We start from the raw sequence: 15,682 nt of genomic DNA, 5'->3' as shown, positions 1-15,682 counted from the left end.
ATGTTGATACAGGTCTTTCTGGAATCTTTTCAGAGCCTGACTGGTCAAAGGAAGCAGACTGCTGCAGCTAATATGCCAAATAATAAAATACAGAAAATTGGAGCTTCCTTCAAAATATGCATCGAGCATCTTTTGCTGTGACAAATTGCCTAGTAGCAAAAGTGTGTTGAAAATTCATTCACCAAACTTCTGGTTGTCACTATGCACCTGCAGAGCATATTAAGATTCACTTTGTAAGGTGTATTTTCAGCTGAAGACCCTAAATTGGTTTCATTTTCCTACTCCCTGCATCTTTGAGTTTTCATTTATGGATAATCACATTTAAGCAGAGTTCACCTCTGTAGTAAAAAAGGATCGTCCTGTCCTTAAAGTGGGGGGTTTTTTTGTGACTGTCTCAATTCAGAGGAGGTGTCTGTGAGATGTCACCTCTTCTACTTGTTCAGGAGAATGTTGTAACAGAGCTAGTTGAAGAACTTATCCTGTGTTGATACTTTTCTCCTGTAAGGACTCCAAGCATGTTCTTGGAAATTTTCATTTTAGGAATAGTTCAAAACACAAGTTCTGAATATACATGTTGATTAATTAGTGGTAGCTTTTCACCTGTCATGTCCAGCAGTTCAATCTCATATAATATATGTTCTGCCCAATGATATTTGCTTCAGATTTGGCTGCTTCTGCATAAAAAACAGCAACAAGAGGAGAAGAAATATAATTGTTCTTCTGTTATGTGCAAAATTTGGAGTGTAGTGCCCACCTGATGCACATCTATAATATACCACATCATGTGTACCTTGGTAACAGTACTTTATTGAAAATTTGTTTTCCTTCTTGTACAGAACATAAAGGAAACTTCCATCTTTTTTTGCTACTCACACATGTAAAGGATCTTCAGCAATTGGAATTGTGGTTTCAATTAAGGCTCTTCCTGCAAATCAGCTTCTCTTACCAAAACAAATAATTTTCAGAGTAAGTTCCAGGAATCACTCAAAGAGAACAAGGTGTGTCCAGGGTTGTCTGTATCACCAGTTCTTGAGTTAATAATTGGCACGTAAGCGTGTGCAAAAACCATCTAGGAAGTTTGAACTACTGAACATGGTTATTAAGACATATGCTTTGAGACTTCCAAACAAGAGTGTTACTAGACAATTTTCTGTTTTTCAGTTGTTTGGTCCTTTTGAAGAAACAGATGTTTGTAGCGGTTGTTGATGAAGTCAGTTTTAAAGAAACTCTGATATTATTTACAACACATAATGTATAGAAATGGGTGGTTCCTTTCAGAATAGGCTGTGGAGAACTTCTTGTCCTTGAATATTCAGACCTTAATCACTCTCCTCTTACTTATGATTATGAAAACTTAGCACTTGCTGCTTTTGTCTGGGTTTTGGGTTATTGGAGATGCTGTATGAGCTTAGTCAGTAGTGATTTTAGCTGCAACTGGTAGTCAAACCAGAGAGGATGGGTCATATAATGAAGCTTACATGTTAAAGTACTGCAGTTTTTAACAGTTTGGCACTACCTGTGTGATGATGTGAAAAAAGCTGGTATGGTATTGGATTAAGTGCTTAATCAAATTTATTTCATGATACTGTAAAAAATATTTAGTCAAATGATGTTTCTTTTTTCAGTCGTTCAGAATTTAATTTTCGTTAATATTTGTGTTTACATTTTTAAACTTGCTGTGCTAATAGTCTTGCTTGCAAAATTCCTGTACAAATAAGATACAAATTCACTGGATAGAACTGTTACTTTTACTTTCTGGCTTGCCACTGAGATAATGGAAAATCTTACTGTCTTCTAATCCCAGCTGCAGCATTTTGTGTTGTTGATTGAACCTTGGAGAGAATTCTGTTCTCTCCAGGATAATCCAGAGTTTCAGAAATGTGGTTTTAGCCCAAAGCTGGGCACAGCACCTCTTTATGAACCTGCCTGTCTTAATTTGCCTTCTTTTACCTCTCCTCAGGAAATTTATCCCTGTGTAAATGAAAGGGAGTATTGCTTCCTAATTATGTTCATTGCAAACATTTTCCATGCTTATTTTTTTTTGCATATTCCCCTCCTAAGACCTAAACATTCAAAAAAATCCACTGCTATAAAAGCAGTAACAGGTTGGTGTTGCATTCTAGAGGACTTTGAAGACCTTGTAGATAAAGGAAACTGAAAAATCAACATCATTGAAATCTGTGCCCAGCTGGATATCCAATGTGTTGCTTTAATGTTGGACTTAATATTTCAGTATATTTTCTTCTGTAACAGATGATACCAATATTAGTCTCAAGTGCTTTGTCATGTGTTATTTGCAAGGAAGTGTATTCAGATTTTGTTACCAAAGTGGTTGCAGGCCATTATTATATTTCCCTATACAATTGGATACTAATTGGAAAGGGCTTAGTTATTCATACATGTTCTAAGCACTGATACATAGAAAAACTCTTTCTTAAAGTAGTTCATAAATTGTCTTGAAAATTCAGAAGTATGCATGTGGGAAAGCTCTCATGGGGTAGTTTGGTTTCCCCACAGACATATTTTCGTGAAATATCTGACCAGTCTAATTTCTGAACTAAAAAATGGAAAGTAAACTCGGGGGTGTATTTTAAAGACATGATCTTCTAATTCTGAATATACAGTAAGAAGTGTGTCTGTCATGAGCTTTTTTCCTTACTCTTTTGATTTGAGACCAAATTAAAAATCTTATATAATGGTTTCCTGATACAGTGTCTGCCAATGGTCCTGCATTTTTCAGGTTTGATAAGGTATGAATTGTTTGTCTATTTCATGGAATTTTCTGGTAATAATTTGTCAAAATTACTATTCAGTACTGGCTGAAAGTGCTAATGTCATAGAGAAAGTAGTGGCTATTCTGGTCATGATAGAGACCTGAAATATCAAGCTGACTTATTTTTTCCAGCATATTGCAGATGATGTCGGTGATACTATTCTACCCTGAATGTAAATGTTAGGAAAATGCTACATAAGTTCTTCAAGCAGTTACAAGATTTAAAGTGTTTTTTTTTTTTCTCCAGTCAAGATGTGGTGTGACATTGTGAGGCTTACTCGGTAATACAGAAATTCAATAGTTTATGCAGTAAGTGGTTGTTTTTACTTAGCTGACAAGACTTTGCATTGCAAAAAATTGCTGATTTTAAAGACTATTTGTGGTATTGCAAGCATATTTTCTTACATCTTTTCACTTGTGGAACGGCAGGCTAATTTGATGTAAGTTACTGGGAGTAACTAGCCATTGCTGAATTTCTGTTGTGGGAAGAACCATGCGAAGTAAATTACTTGGTTTTCCTTCCTTGCATAATTTTCATTCTTTGCCTTTTATCTGCAGTCAAATACATTTTTTTAAAGACATGAGTAGAGTCATGAGGTCATAAGACACTTCGAGAGTTGCAGATAAAGTCTATTTAACTGTATTACATAGGAATTACCTGTATTAATAAATAAAATTTAACTGTACTACATATTTTTAGAAAACAGATAATCATAAATCCTGCTTAAAACCTCAATTTCCTCTGATTCAGGGAGGGTAAGTTAAAGTAGAAGCAAAACTATTACTAAACTCAAAAGTGAAGGTTGCTACTTCAGTGTTGGGCATTTACAACTCCAAGGGACTGCAGTTTTTATATTTCATGAAGTATTTTTTGATAGGGAACACCACAAACTACATGTAATAGAATACAAAATAAGTTTCTTTTCAATTTTACTTTACTTTTTTTGCTTTTAAATAGTCCAGGTGAGCTTAGCAAAACTAATAATGACTTTCTCAGGATATCTGCAGCACTAGAAGAAAAATAACTCTTATTAATACAAAGAATGCATCATAGTCTGCATTTTCCTTACATCTTTTTTATCTGCTATCTAAAACTTGTAAATAATGCTGCCAATCTGATTTCAGAAAGCTGATGGTATCTATGCAGGCTTATTGATGTTTGCTATAGAATCACTTTCTGTTCTCTATGTTGTAGAAAGAAGCAACTGGATACTGTAACCTCTGCTCATTTTCAGTATCTACTGCCATTGTGATGTCATGTTAGAAGTTGTCGTAAATTAGCACATTCCTGATTAGCATGAATTCAATAAATGTTCTTTACTTCAAAAGAATGCTTGGGACACGTGCTACTACTTGCATTGTTTATATATGGTACTGTAGAAACTTAACATTTGCAAGAAAAATGTAAGATGATGGTTTGATAAGATTACTCAGAAATAATTAGGTGGGTGTGTAGGCTGCTAAATGTATTTGATTTTAATCTCTAATTAAAAAGTTGGATTTTTTAATTGTTTTTGTGATGCAATAGTTTTCACTTCATTGTGCTTTTTGTAAATAGGGGCCAAATTCAGCCTGTTCATTGTGCCTAAGTACAAAATATATGTTTTCAAATGAAACCCAAAGCCAGTATCTCTATAGTCCTCCTCCTGGAGGATTATTCTCAGAGCAAACACATGTATGTGTCCTTGTATACCTTGAACCAGGAATGAAAATGATGGCTAAACTTGAATGAGTATCTCTATGCATTCTTTCGGCTGATGAGAGATATAATTATGTTGTGGGATCTGGCACTGCCAGAAGCATAGTGTTTTCATGTTGGTGCTGTCTGATTCTGAGGTCTCTTACATGAGGATTGGAATTGGTGGATATTACAGCAAAGGTATCTCTCTGTGGATCTACAGGTGTGAATTTAAGCCTTGCTCTGTTCCACTGCTCCAGTGTTCATTTAACTCTGCTGCAAGGACAAACCACTTGGTCACTTGGGCTGTGGAATCAGACACAACCAGATGCATTAGCTGGAGGGAACTGCATCACTTCTTGGAGAAGGAAGTTACTCTGTTAAAGCACACTAGACCACTTGTGTCTCTCACTTCAGGAAAACCATGACTTGCTCGTGGTTTGAGAACGGAGGGTTCTCCTAGCAGTTGCAGTTGGGGCATCTACTGGGAAGTTGCATGCTGTGTTAAAGAAGCTGCAGCACAATGTTTGGAGCTGCATGGTTCTGAATTGTGTAACTCCCTAGAGTTATTTTTCTAGATAACTCCTTTTAGTACCAGTGTTAAGTGAACAATTGGTTGAAAAGGCAAACATTACTTACTTTTTTATTGAAAGCTTATCCTGATGCACAGGCTTTTTCTATATGGTGTTGTATTTTGAATGGCAAACCAAGCCCGATCTATTGACATAATTTCCCAACATTATTTTGTTAATTTACAAGTTTTTATTGCATTAATAGGGATGGAGAAGGGAAACAAAAATAAGCTATGCTTTTCCACCTATCAGCACAGCTGTTTCAGCTTAGCTTGGAGAGGGTAAGGTGGGGTGGATTTGAGGTTTTTTATGCTTTAGGATTTTTGTCATTGCCATCTAAATTAGTCTGCACTAACTGGCGGAGTGTTGTCTGGCAGCAGTAGAGCTGCCAGAGCTTTTCTGTCTCTCATTTTTCTGAAGTGTATATAGCATATAAACAGCTCTCATATCCAACTGGCAAAATAAATAATCAGAAATTTCTCTATATAACTTACAAAAAGTGAGACAGTAAACAGAGGGATTCTATTTGTCCTGTAGATTTTTGGGTTTAAGTGGATAGATTTAGGTTAATTGGAATCCCACTTAGAAAATGAGAATGACATTGAGGAGATAATTCAACCTTTTCCAGATGCTCTGATAGAAGCAAAAGGTGGGGAAAAGACAAGGAGAGTGCTAGTAATGGCATGGGCTGACACTGAGTAGACTTCTGTCAGTGCAGAATACCCTGCAAGAGGTAATGGGTGTTTGTAGGAGACCTTTGCATTCAGTAATGTTGCCATCACAGCGCCTTCGTCTGTACCCTTAAATACGGCATGTGAGAACTGTCTATTTTGAGCATATACATTTTAAGGGGTTTGCAAGATCACAGAATCACAGCATTGTTTAGGTTGGAAAAGGCCTACAAGGTCGTTGAGCTCTCGCTTTACCAAGAGTCACCTTGTCAACTAGACCATGGCACTAAGTGTCACATCCAGTAGTTTCTCAAACACTTCCAGGGACGATGACTCCACCACCTCCCTGAGCAGCCCATTCCAATGCCTAACAACCCCTTCCATGGAGAAATTCTTCCTGGTGTCTAACCTGACCCTCCCCAATGCAGTTTGAGGCCATTTCCTCTTGTCCTGTCACCATGATACAGATTAAACTTCATTGAAATAGTTTTCAATACACTTTGGTCCTATCAATTCTCTTATTCAGTCTGGAATATCTTCAAAATCAAAGGTGCTAGACTAAGTTATGTAGAGCAGACTTGGAAGTGGGCTTTCACCTACAGCAGTGGATATTTTGAAACATCTGCTTTGCTGGTGAAACAAAAAGATACGCTTGTGTTACGTAGGTGCATCCACTCCTTTCATTTTGTGTGAACTGTGTCTGAAAATGTTTGTGGTGGGTTCTAAATGTATTTGTGATCCTGTGTTTAAATAAAGGAAAACACGTTCTTACCCAATATATAAACAGTATTTTTATTTAATGAATTCTGCTTGATCTGTTAGAGCATAATTGGTTTGAGGATAAAGTCTTTGAGGGAAGATTAATATATATTTAGATCATTACAAAATTACCTTAATTCCCTTACATTATACATAGCTTGAAAAATGAAATTGCAGAAATAGCTGAAACCTTAAAACTTTCCTTTGAAACCTAAAGTAGAGATTATATTGCATTCTAAAAGATCCTTTGGTGACAAAGATCATACTTTTGACTCGGCGACTGTGCTGAAAACATGATTCCGTTTACTGGAAAAAGTTTTAAAGACGCAGATGAGTAGGGAGAGGAATGAGCTGATTGACACATACTCATCTCATATGTGACTTGACTTTTTTTCCAGTGTTTGTTATTTAATTGGGTGTATTTTAACTACACTGTGTTGCAAGAGCAACCATGATATAATTCATAAGAATTTCTGTAACAAGAAATACCATTTCCTAGAGGCATTGTTTATTTTCATGTCTTCCAGGATTTTTGTGGGTTTTGGGACATTAGCAATTAGTATAAACCTAAAGTAAAACTCCATTAAAAACAGAATAATGTGTAACTAGAGTAGGTAAGATTTTTTTTTCTCTCTCTGCATGCTTTAGAGGTGTTTGTCACAGAAATGTCTGAATATTAACATTTTTCAGTTTCCTTAGATGTAAATTTGTCCTTTGTTCTGTGATTTTCTGAGAATTTTCCAGGATGAACTTTTGGATGATTTCATTAACTATAGATTCCATGTGACTGAAATCCTTAGAGATTTATTATGCTCAAATACCTTTAGTAATTAAAAAATTGATTTATCAAGAGCATTTCAGAAAGTGAGAAAAAACCTTCTTTCAAAAAGTTCATTAAAGCAAGAGTTCTGTAATGAATGCTATCTAAGCCTTTTTTAAAAGAGCATTTTTTCACAGAAACATTTCACATTGTGTGGTTGTAGACAGTCCAGTAGGGTAATAGTGGAATTATGTGACTCCCTAGAAAGACTTCTTCCCCTGTTCTGCCTCTTATGCTTTTAGTTTAAAACAAATAAAATCACTAAAGATGCTGTTATTTGAAAGGAGGTGTTCTTAATTATTACAAGTACTATTCTGGGGCACTCTTGCTGTTACCATATCAATTTTTATATAAGTCAAGTCTGTTTGGAAGTGAACTCACCTACTTTGTGCATTTCAGTCCAACTATTTAAAATTTGATCACCTCACACTAATGTGTTTATCTAGAGCAGATGGCAGCTTTTCAGTGAAAGCATGCAATAAAACTGGGGACTTGGTAGTACAGACACATTTTGGACAAGTGCATGGCTTCTGTCTTCTCTTTAGTTGCAGTTATACTGGCAAAGAATATATTAGCAGAAGTGACCAAGGGGAACTGTTTCAGTTCACTGTTCAAATTGTACAGGAAACTACCACAGTTTCAGACTCCTTTCAAGGTAGACAGATACATTGTTTTTCAAACCAGTTCTTTGGAAGTCATTTCCCTAAAGGTGGGCTCAGGACATAATTGTAACAATAGGATTATGTGGGCACTAAAGAAGAGCTCTCCTGCTGTTAAATTGTGTCAGTGTGAAAATTCAGAGCATTTGAGGAGAAGCATTAGCATCTATCATCTTGAGATGCCTAACATTGTAGTTAGACATTAACAGTAATTCTCCTAGAAATAATATGTTCTTATGTAAAATTCCGTATAAAGGAAACTGCTGAAGAATCAATGTAGAGTAGTAGGAAATGCAATGATTCAAATGTTGATACTTTCGTAGAGATTAGCTTCTGAAGATGTATATTATTTGGAAGGTGAAGACAGCAGATGTGTTAAGAAAGAATATTGTTGGAGAGTTCACATAAAACATCTGCATCAATAAAAATGCTTTTCCATTTGTGATTCTGGAGTTTCCTTAAGAAAGGACAGTCTAGATTACCCTGGGTGTTGGGGGGGGGGGGGGGGTGGTTTTGGGCTTGACCTTACAAGGGATTTAATGACCTTTCTATAAGCTCAGACTAAGTGAGAGTCCCAGCAGGTCACGGTGTCCTGTGAACTTAATTTTTAGATCAAGTGGCAATGTCCTTCGGGAATCTGGACCTCAGTTTCACTATGGTTGTTGAAAAGCGTGTACAGCCTGGATGAGAGAGAATCAAAGCAAGCACTGCTGAGGCTGTTAGTCACACCTGCTTGATGTCATTTACATGCTTCATCAAGCATGGAACCATATCAAGCCCATAGCTGTGTAACATTGCTTTAAAATTCTACTGCCTCATTTGGGGAAGAAGAGATGTATATTCCTTTGCTTGCTTGTTTTGTGAATGGGGAAGATTTGAGCAGGTTTTTTTTGTTGGTTTGGGTTTGTTTTGTTTCTTGGGGTTTTTTAATATGGCCATTTTGAATGTAGGGGCTACTAAAGGAATGCTTGATAGCTAAAAACAAGATAACACTGAAGACTACTTTGGGGTAACCAATAGACATGTTCATGGAGTATTTGGACCCAGGTGTGCTGTGGTCTGTTTACACCTTAAGCAAAGTAATAAGAATTTTCTGTTTGTTTTGTTTCTAGTCACGGAAAACACTGAGTCTGAACCAGTGCCAGCTTCTAGAATTCCATACAGCACTCCTTATATCTCTGAGTTACATATCTGTCTCTGTCCTATGCTTGCAGCGTAGCAGGTCTGCGCTGCCCTTTTTGAGGCTTAATTGGGAATATCAGTCTAACCATAAAGTTTTCTCCTGATAAGCAGCTGAATATAGAGGCTGCACAGGAGTACTCACATCCATAAACCTACAGTCCAGGAGCACTTGGAAGTAATGTATGTTTTCCTTAGAAAAATAAGAAGGTCAATAATGGAAATGATAAAAATGCAGATTCGTGTTGTTTTTAATTAAAACTTGAATATTTTTATACACAAGCAATTTTTTTTATCAAATATTTTATATATCTTTTATCTTAGTATGGGTTTGTGTAAAGTGGCACAACATTCCCATGCTCAAATTCGCCATCTTAAAAATAAATTTTTTTATCATGCAGACGTTTTATTGATTTTCAGTTTGTTTGTTTTTTATTCAAAGACTTGATACAACATGTGTATGTGACAATACATCCATATGTACTATCATCTCTGTAGCATCTGGTTTTCTGGCTTTCTGAATATGTAGATAACAGTATCAATAGGAGTAATATCCCCACTGACTTTTGGTTAGTACTGAACAAATGTTTTAGCAAATAGCTTATTTGAAAAAAGGTTGCCTTCAGGACTACTGTCTTCAAGGATGGATTGAATTCAGAAAATAGTTTGCATTCTCATCTCTTTCTTCTTCTTAAAAGAGGTGGGAAAAAGTAATAAAAGCAAATTAAGCCTTTCAAAATAAAGTATTTCAGAATTTATGCAAGATTTTTTGAAATTATTAAGATGAAAATGTTTTTAATTCATACATGAAGCTAAATAATCCATTATTGCATGTGTTTAGGACTTCTCACAAGTAGGAGATCAGTTGCATGCAGATTTGCAGGAGCATGGTTTAACTACAGTTATTTGAGCTTGCAGCTTTTATTCTAGTTAGAAATGTCTAAATATCTTAATGATTAAGCATTTATGAGTAAACTTCCTGTGAAAGTCAAAACCACTAGGCTTTAGAAAGTGTATTATAGATGGAGCTGTGCAAGTTTCCTTGTGGAGCTCTGCCAGTACATGGGAGTCTGAATCTGAAAAGTCCACTTTATTCAGGTACTGGACTCCTCAAAAGCAGGCTTTTGGTGTGGCAAATGAAAATGAGTTTTCAGAACTTATTTCTCTTTAAAAACAAAACTTGTTTCAAAGCTAGTGTCTCACAGAGAAATTCCAGTGAGCTTAACTCTGTGTTGCCTGGCATTTCTGTGCTTGAGAAACTGTTCTTCAATGATGCGGTAGCATTTTTCACTGTCGTGTTCAACGATTTTCAGATTTTTTTGTGTCTTTTCTTTTTAAGATGTTTTCTTAAGTATACAGCTGAGGAGACCAATAACAAAAAGATAAATCCATAGATGATAAAAGGATTTTCCTAAGCTTAGTAGTTAACATAATAGTCTGAAAAGAAAAGAATTTACAAGTACTTGTTCAAGTGCGCTATGTAGAGAGTGAATAAAATAAACAGCAAGATGTGTTGTGATAGAAACTCTGATGATCAAAGGGAACTACTGAATAGGAATAGTTATTCTTTCAGATAAAATAAGGAAGTAATTCCTTTGTGAGTTTTTGTGATCATTTCTGTTGGAAAACTTTGTATGCATTACTTGGAAATTCAATGAAGAGAAAAGCAATACAGCCTAGATAATAGTGTCAGCTTTGAGCACGAGGTGGCATGTGGACATAGCTTGAGCTACTTCTCCAAATCATTTGAATGGAAATATTGGATTAGTTAACCTTGTGTCAGGTCTGTTAGTTAAATAAACCCTCCAACTGTTCCCGACTGAAGGATGCATAGTTGTGACTGAAAGATGCTGCTGCTTTTCATTAGAATTTTGTCAAACATACCCTGCTAACATAATGATTTTAAAATAAAATGGTTTATTCGATGGAAAAAGGATAACAAGCAGAAAATTCACAGCCTTTTCTTTTCACAGGGTGCTTCAGCCCAGTAGGAAATCCTCTTAGTCGAACACTATTGGGTAGACTACAGACGGTAAGGAATTCTCTCTTTGCTTTTTTTTTAAATTGATGTTTAACTATAAAATGTCATTATTCACAAGTTCTCATTGTAGAGACGTGGGTTTTTTTATCCTGTCTTTATTCAAAAAAGAGGTATCTTCAAACCAATTGTCTACATGGCCAAATTAGTTTATGCTGTGACCAGCTGGTAGTAAGATCAGATATCTGCAAATCAAATCTTTGTATTTTTTTCATTATTACTTTTACTTATTGTTTAGAAATAAATAAGATAAAATCACACTCCTGTGTTTTTTTTATTTTTACTAAGAAAACAAGCATTGATAAGTAGCTGAGAGAAAAGCTAAGACAATACCTTGGAATTAAATTCTCTTTGCAGCACCATGTTTTCATTGTTTACTCATACTTGTAACAAGTGAAATCACAGCTATCCTCTGTTTACTTAATTGCTTATCTATTAAATATTGATTGTAAACTTCTACTAATTATATTTGTTCTTCTCTTTGTTTCTGGTTTCCTGATCACCATAAATAAAATAAAAATCCAACAGAATCTGTAAATGCTATTAATTGCAACTATACATTTGATGAACCTGTATTAAACACAAAATGTGTGGAGAAACTAGTGAAGAAAGATCAAGTGGTGCTTCTGAATACTGAATGCATTTGTGTGTCTATGAAGCTGGACCTGTTGTACTGGAGATGTTAATCCTCCTACACCCATGGACAGAATGCCATGGTTTAATGTTCTGTTGTAACTGCACCTATTTTAAGTTTTGAGAGAAATGTTATAAATGGACATAAATTAACTTGGGTAATTTATAGCTGTTTCACAGTTAATTTGGGGTTTTGTTTGGACTGCTTTAGGATTTTTTGGACCTACCTTTTTTAACAGAATCTGTTAAGACAGTTGTGGAAAGCTTGTAAGGTACATAGGATTCACCAAGAAATTTTGAAAGCATGGTTTTACATTGCAGTTGTATTAGTTGCTAAATGATTCCTGTTTTCATGTTTTCAAATTTTTAGCCATCAATATGTAATTTTTTAGGGAAAAATATAAATTGTTCAACCAGTACTATAGTGTTCTCCACCACAGCAATCTTGATAAACATTTCCAGGATCAACTGTTTTGTGAAATGCTAGGTAGCAGCTAATTTAAAATAGTTTTTTCTGAGAGGGCTAAAGTAAGGTTTTGAATATATTTGTTACTTCTTCTATTATAAATGCATTAATACATGTAAGTGCAGGTTAATTGAGCAATTAGTATCAAAACCTAGCATATTTAGAAATGGCAGAATAGTTGAAGAGGTTTTGAATCATTTCAGGAGTTGGAGTATTTCACATGCTTCTCAATTGATCTTTTTCCCTTTTTTCTTTTCTCTTTTTTTTTTTTTTTTAATCCTTGTAGGTTTTACTACAGCAGCTGTGTTTGCATTTCTGATTTCTATTTGTACATTTTAGGTTTCAATAAAGTGCAGCCTGGTGCAGTTTTGGTCCTTTCTTTGTCTAGACAAATTATAGATTCCCATGCTTATTGAATATTGCAGGACTGTAATCAAATCAGGATTGTAGTCATCTGAAGCCTAAGGAGCTGTACAGCGTCTCCACACAGATTAGTTATGACTGAAGAAGAGTGTATCATTCTTGCCAATTGATACTTTTAGCATAATTTTAATTTAGCTATTAATACTAATATTTGTACTTCTGTTTCTCATAGACTAAATTTGTAGTTAGATGTCCCGAGCTAGCACCTGCATTGGACCAGAGGATGAGAACGGAATACAAAAGTGCTAACAGTATTGAGCTGCTTTCTTTTAAGCCTCATCTTATTTAGCATTTAATTTAAAACTTCACTTACTGGAATAAAGAGATTGCATAGCATTCTTAGGGGAGGAGACAATTAAGTAAATTTCTAACCCATGGGTTCCTAAGGAAAAAGGAAAACAATGGAGCAAAATCTCAGATTTATTCTGTAGAATTTTTAAAATGTTTTAAATATTACCTTTTAAGCCAACCAGGGGTTTTCAATTAAGCTCTGTGAGTTAATTTCTTACTTTTTCTCCTTAAAAGAAACCAAACCAAGAAACCACCATAAACCAAAAGCTGCAGCAAAACAAACCCCCGAAAGGTAATAGTCTCAGAATGTTGGCTATTACACAGTGAGGCACAGATTTGCTAGACAGACAAGAGAAGCTGTAACACACATTTCTTGTGTCTTTTCTGGGGTGTTTGCATATGTAATATTCCCAGTTTCTCTTCCATTCTGGCAGATAGCAGCTATGGGGAGGTGGAGTGGAGGGAAGCAGTGCTGCTGTCAAGGGTCCAGGAAATAGATGTTTGTCCTTCATGTCCCTGAGTCTGTCGCTAATGGGAAAAGGAGGGAGGGTGGCTTTGGCCCTGTGGGCATACACACTGGGGTTCACCTCGGTATGTGTAGTGTCTGCCTAAAATTAATCTTAGAAAAGCTTTTTTTCCAAGTGTTGTTATTAAGAGTTAATTAAAGTGGGACTTAATCTGTATATTTATTCTGTTACAATGAAGAATATCTTTACATATAAGGAGGAAGCATATGAAACTAAATGAATCATTAGACTCTACATTTTCCAATATTTCCTTCTTTACATTTTGATATTGCAGTAATTGAAATATATTGGTTCAGTAGTAGAAAGGAAATGCTGAGATTTTTACAGAAAAGGCAGCAATAAGATACATCTCTTGTTCTTACTCAGTGCTCCTTCTCCTAAGGGAATGAGTGCTATCTAATGCCCAAATCCTGTTGGCCACTATACATCTGCATCAAAAAAGCAAAACCTCCATTTGAGCAATCACAGAAACTGACCCATTAAAAAGAAGCTGTAAACATTTTAATTAGGGCTATTATCAGGAATCAATAAAACTTGACACAACAATGTATCAGGTTACTCTCACTTACAGTGTTCTCTTTTGTATCAGCGTCTTGAAACATTTTTGTTTGGTTTGAGCTAGAAATGTCAAGGGTACCTAAGTGGGTCAGTCATGGATAACCAGTGCGATACTCCATGGTCTAGAACTCTGCATCAACTGATGGATCTATTTATCTTCCACTGAGGATGTTCCTTAATGCTGAAAGCTCCTAAGAGCTTTGTTCAACCACAGTCAGTGTGACATGGCACACTTTTTCAGCAAGCATTTTGTTTCTGTTTCCCACAGATGGTCTGCCTCCCAAAAAGACCAACTCCTCGGAACATAGCTGTAGCCCCACATCTGTTTCAATGCAAGAAAAGGATTAGCTAGTTTCCATCCTGCATGAAAAAAAGGACGCATTAATATTGTATTAAGACTGATGTATTCATACCATTTAGTATGTCTGTTGCTTTTTTGAAAATATGCCTTAATCTTGTGACACAGCATTTAAAAAATTATGTTTCTAAGCCGAAAGGCCGGTAGTTTTTATTGTGTTTCTTGTGGTGTAACTGGTAGTTGACACTACTTGAAGAACGGCATGGCACACCAGAGGCAGCTCTGCTGCCTTGCAGTAGCTGTGTTTGTGGTAGGCAGCCGTGGCAATTGCCCTGCACAGCTGGAGGTAGATGTGTGTGCAGCCGGTGACATACTCAGAGTACCTCTTTAAGAGGCACCTCTTTGGATTGTTGTTGCCTTAAAAGTTTAAGGCAGTGTCTGAGAACATTCAGCATAGTCTCAGGGTGACTCATAGATTTTAGCTTGTTATTTCCACACAGCTTGCTCTCTTCAAGCTGTTCTCGAGTGTTTGAGAGCCACATAAATACTTTATTAAAAAAAGAGAGAGACAGATTGAGACATAATAATGGGGCAATATGAGTACCTGAACTAGATACCTAAATAATACTGCTAATAATTCTGATGAATCATTTTTGAGCAACAGGAGGCACTCCCATCCCACAGGCTAAGCACATTGCCTGCACAGTTCTCTTAACCTTGAGAATGGAAAATGAGAATTAGCTGAAACCTGTACTGCAGTGCTGACTACCAATAGACCACTGAACAAGCTGTGTACTCTGAACTGCAGCTCCACCAGTCTTTGTTCAAAATTTGTTTATCAAATCAGGCAGTTACACTTTTTTTTTTCCTTCTGTGCATGTACATAATTATTCAGAACTCTTTAGGTGGTAGGCTTAGATATTTGGGTAGATGATAAAAAATGAGTGCAACTGTTCACTTTTGTACTGAGTTCATCTGTAATTGCTGTGTGTGTCTGTAACTACTGAGACAGTACCAAAACAATCTGGAGACTGGATGGAGTTCAGGACAGTCAGTGATTTCTTTCCCATATGGGATAAGTTCAACTAAATTATTAAAACAACACTGAGGGCAAGAGTCCCTGTTTTCAAGAATGGCATTTATTCTACTGAGGATTTGCAAGGATTTTCTCTGTAATTTGTAATGATGTTCCTAGGAGCACCATAATAAAAAAAAAAAAAAACAAACCAAACATTGAAAATAAAAAGAACAATACATTTTAGATATATTTTTTAAAAGCAGAAGTAAGATAAAGAAGTTCATGAAAAAGACAGATAAAGGAGTGGCTGTAAAATATG

At 35.8% G+C, this 15,682-nt stretch overlaps 1 protein-coding gene across 5 annotated transcripts in view; it reads left to right on the top strand.

Annotated features, from left to right (window-relative positions):
* The window catches only part of AHI1 (Abelson helper integration site 1), a 90,091-nt gene that overhangs the window by 54,362 nt on the left and 20,047 nt on the right, over window positions 1–15,682 (top strand). For all 5 annotated transcript variants that reach the window (XM_048297687.1, XM_048297684.1, XM_048297686.1 and 2 more), the window contains one exon: window positions 11,085–11,143. In XM_048297687.1, coding sequence (XP_048153644.1) covers window positions 11,085–11,143 — 59 coding nt within the window. The remainder of the gene's footprint in view (window positions 1–11,084; window positions 11,144–15,682) is intronic.

Source organism: Corvus hawaiiensis, chromosome 3, assembly GCF_020740725.1.
Source record: "Corvus hawaiiensis isolate bCorHaw1 chromosome 3, bCorHaw1.pri.cur, whole genome shotgun sequence".
Classification (NCBI taxonomy): domain Eukaryota; kingdom Metazoa; phylum Chordata; class Aves; order Passeriformes; family Corvidae; genus Corvus; species Corvus hawaiiensis.
Note: the sequence above shows the minus strand (reverse complement) of the source record. Positions and strands in the feature narration are given on the sequence as shown.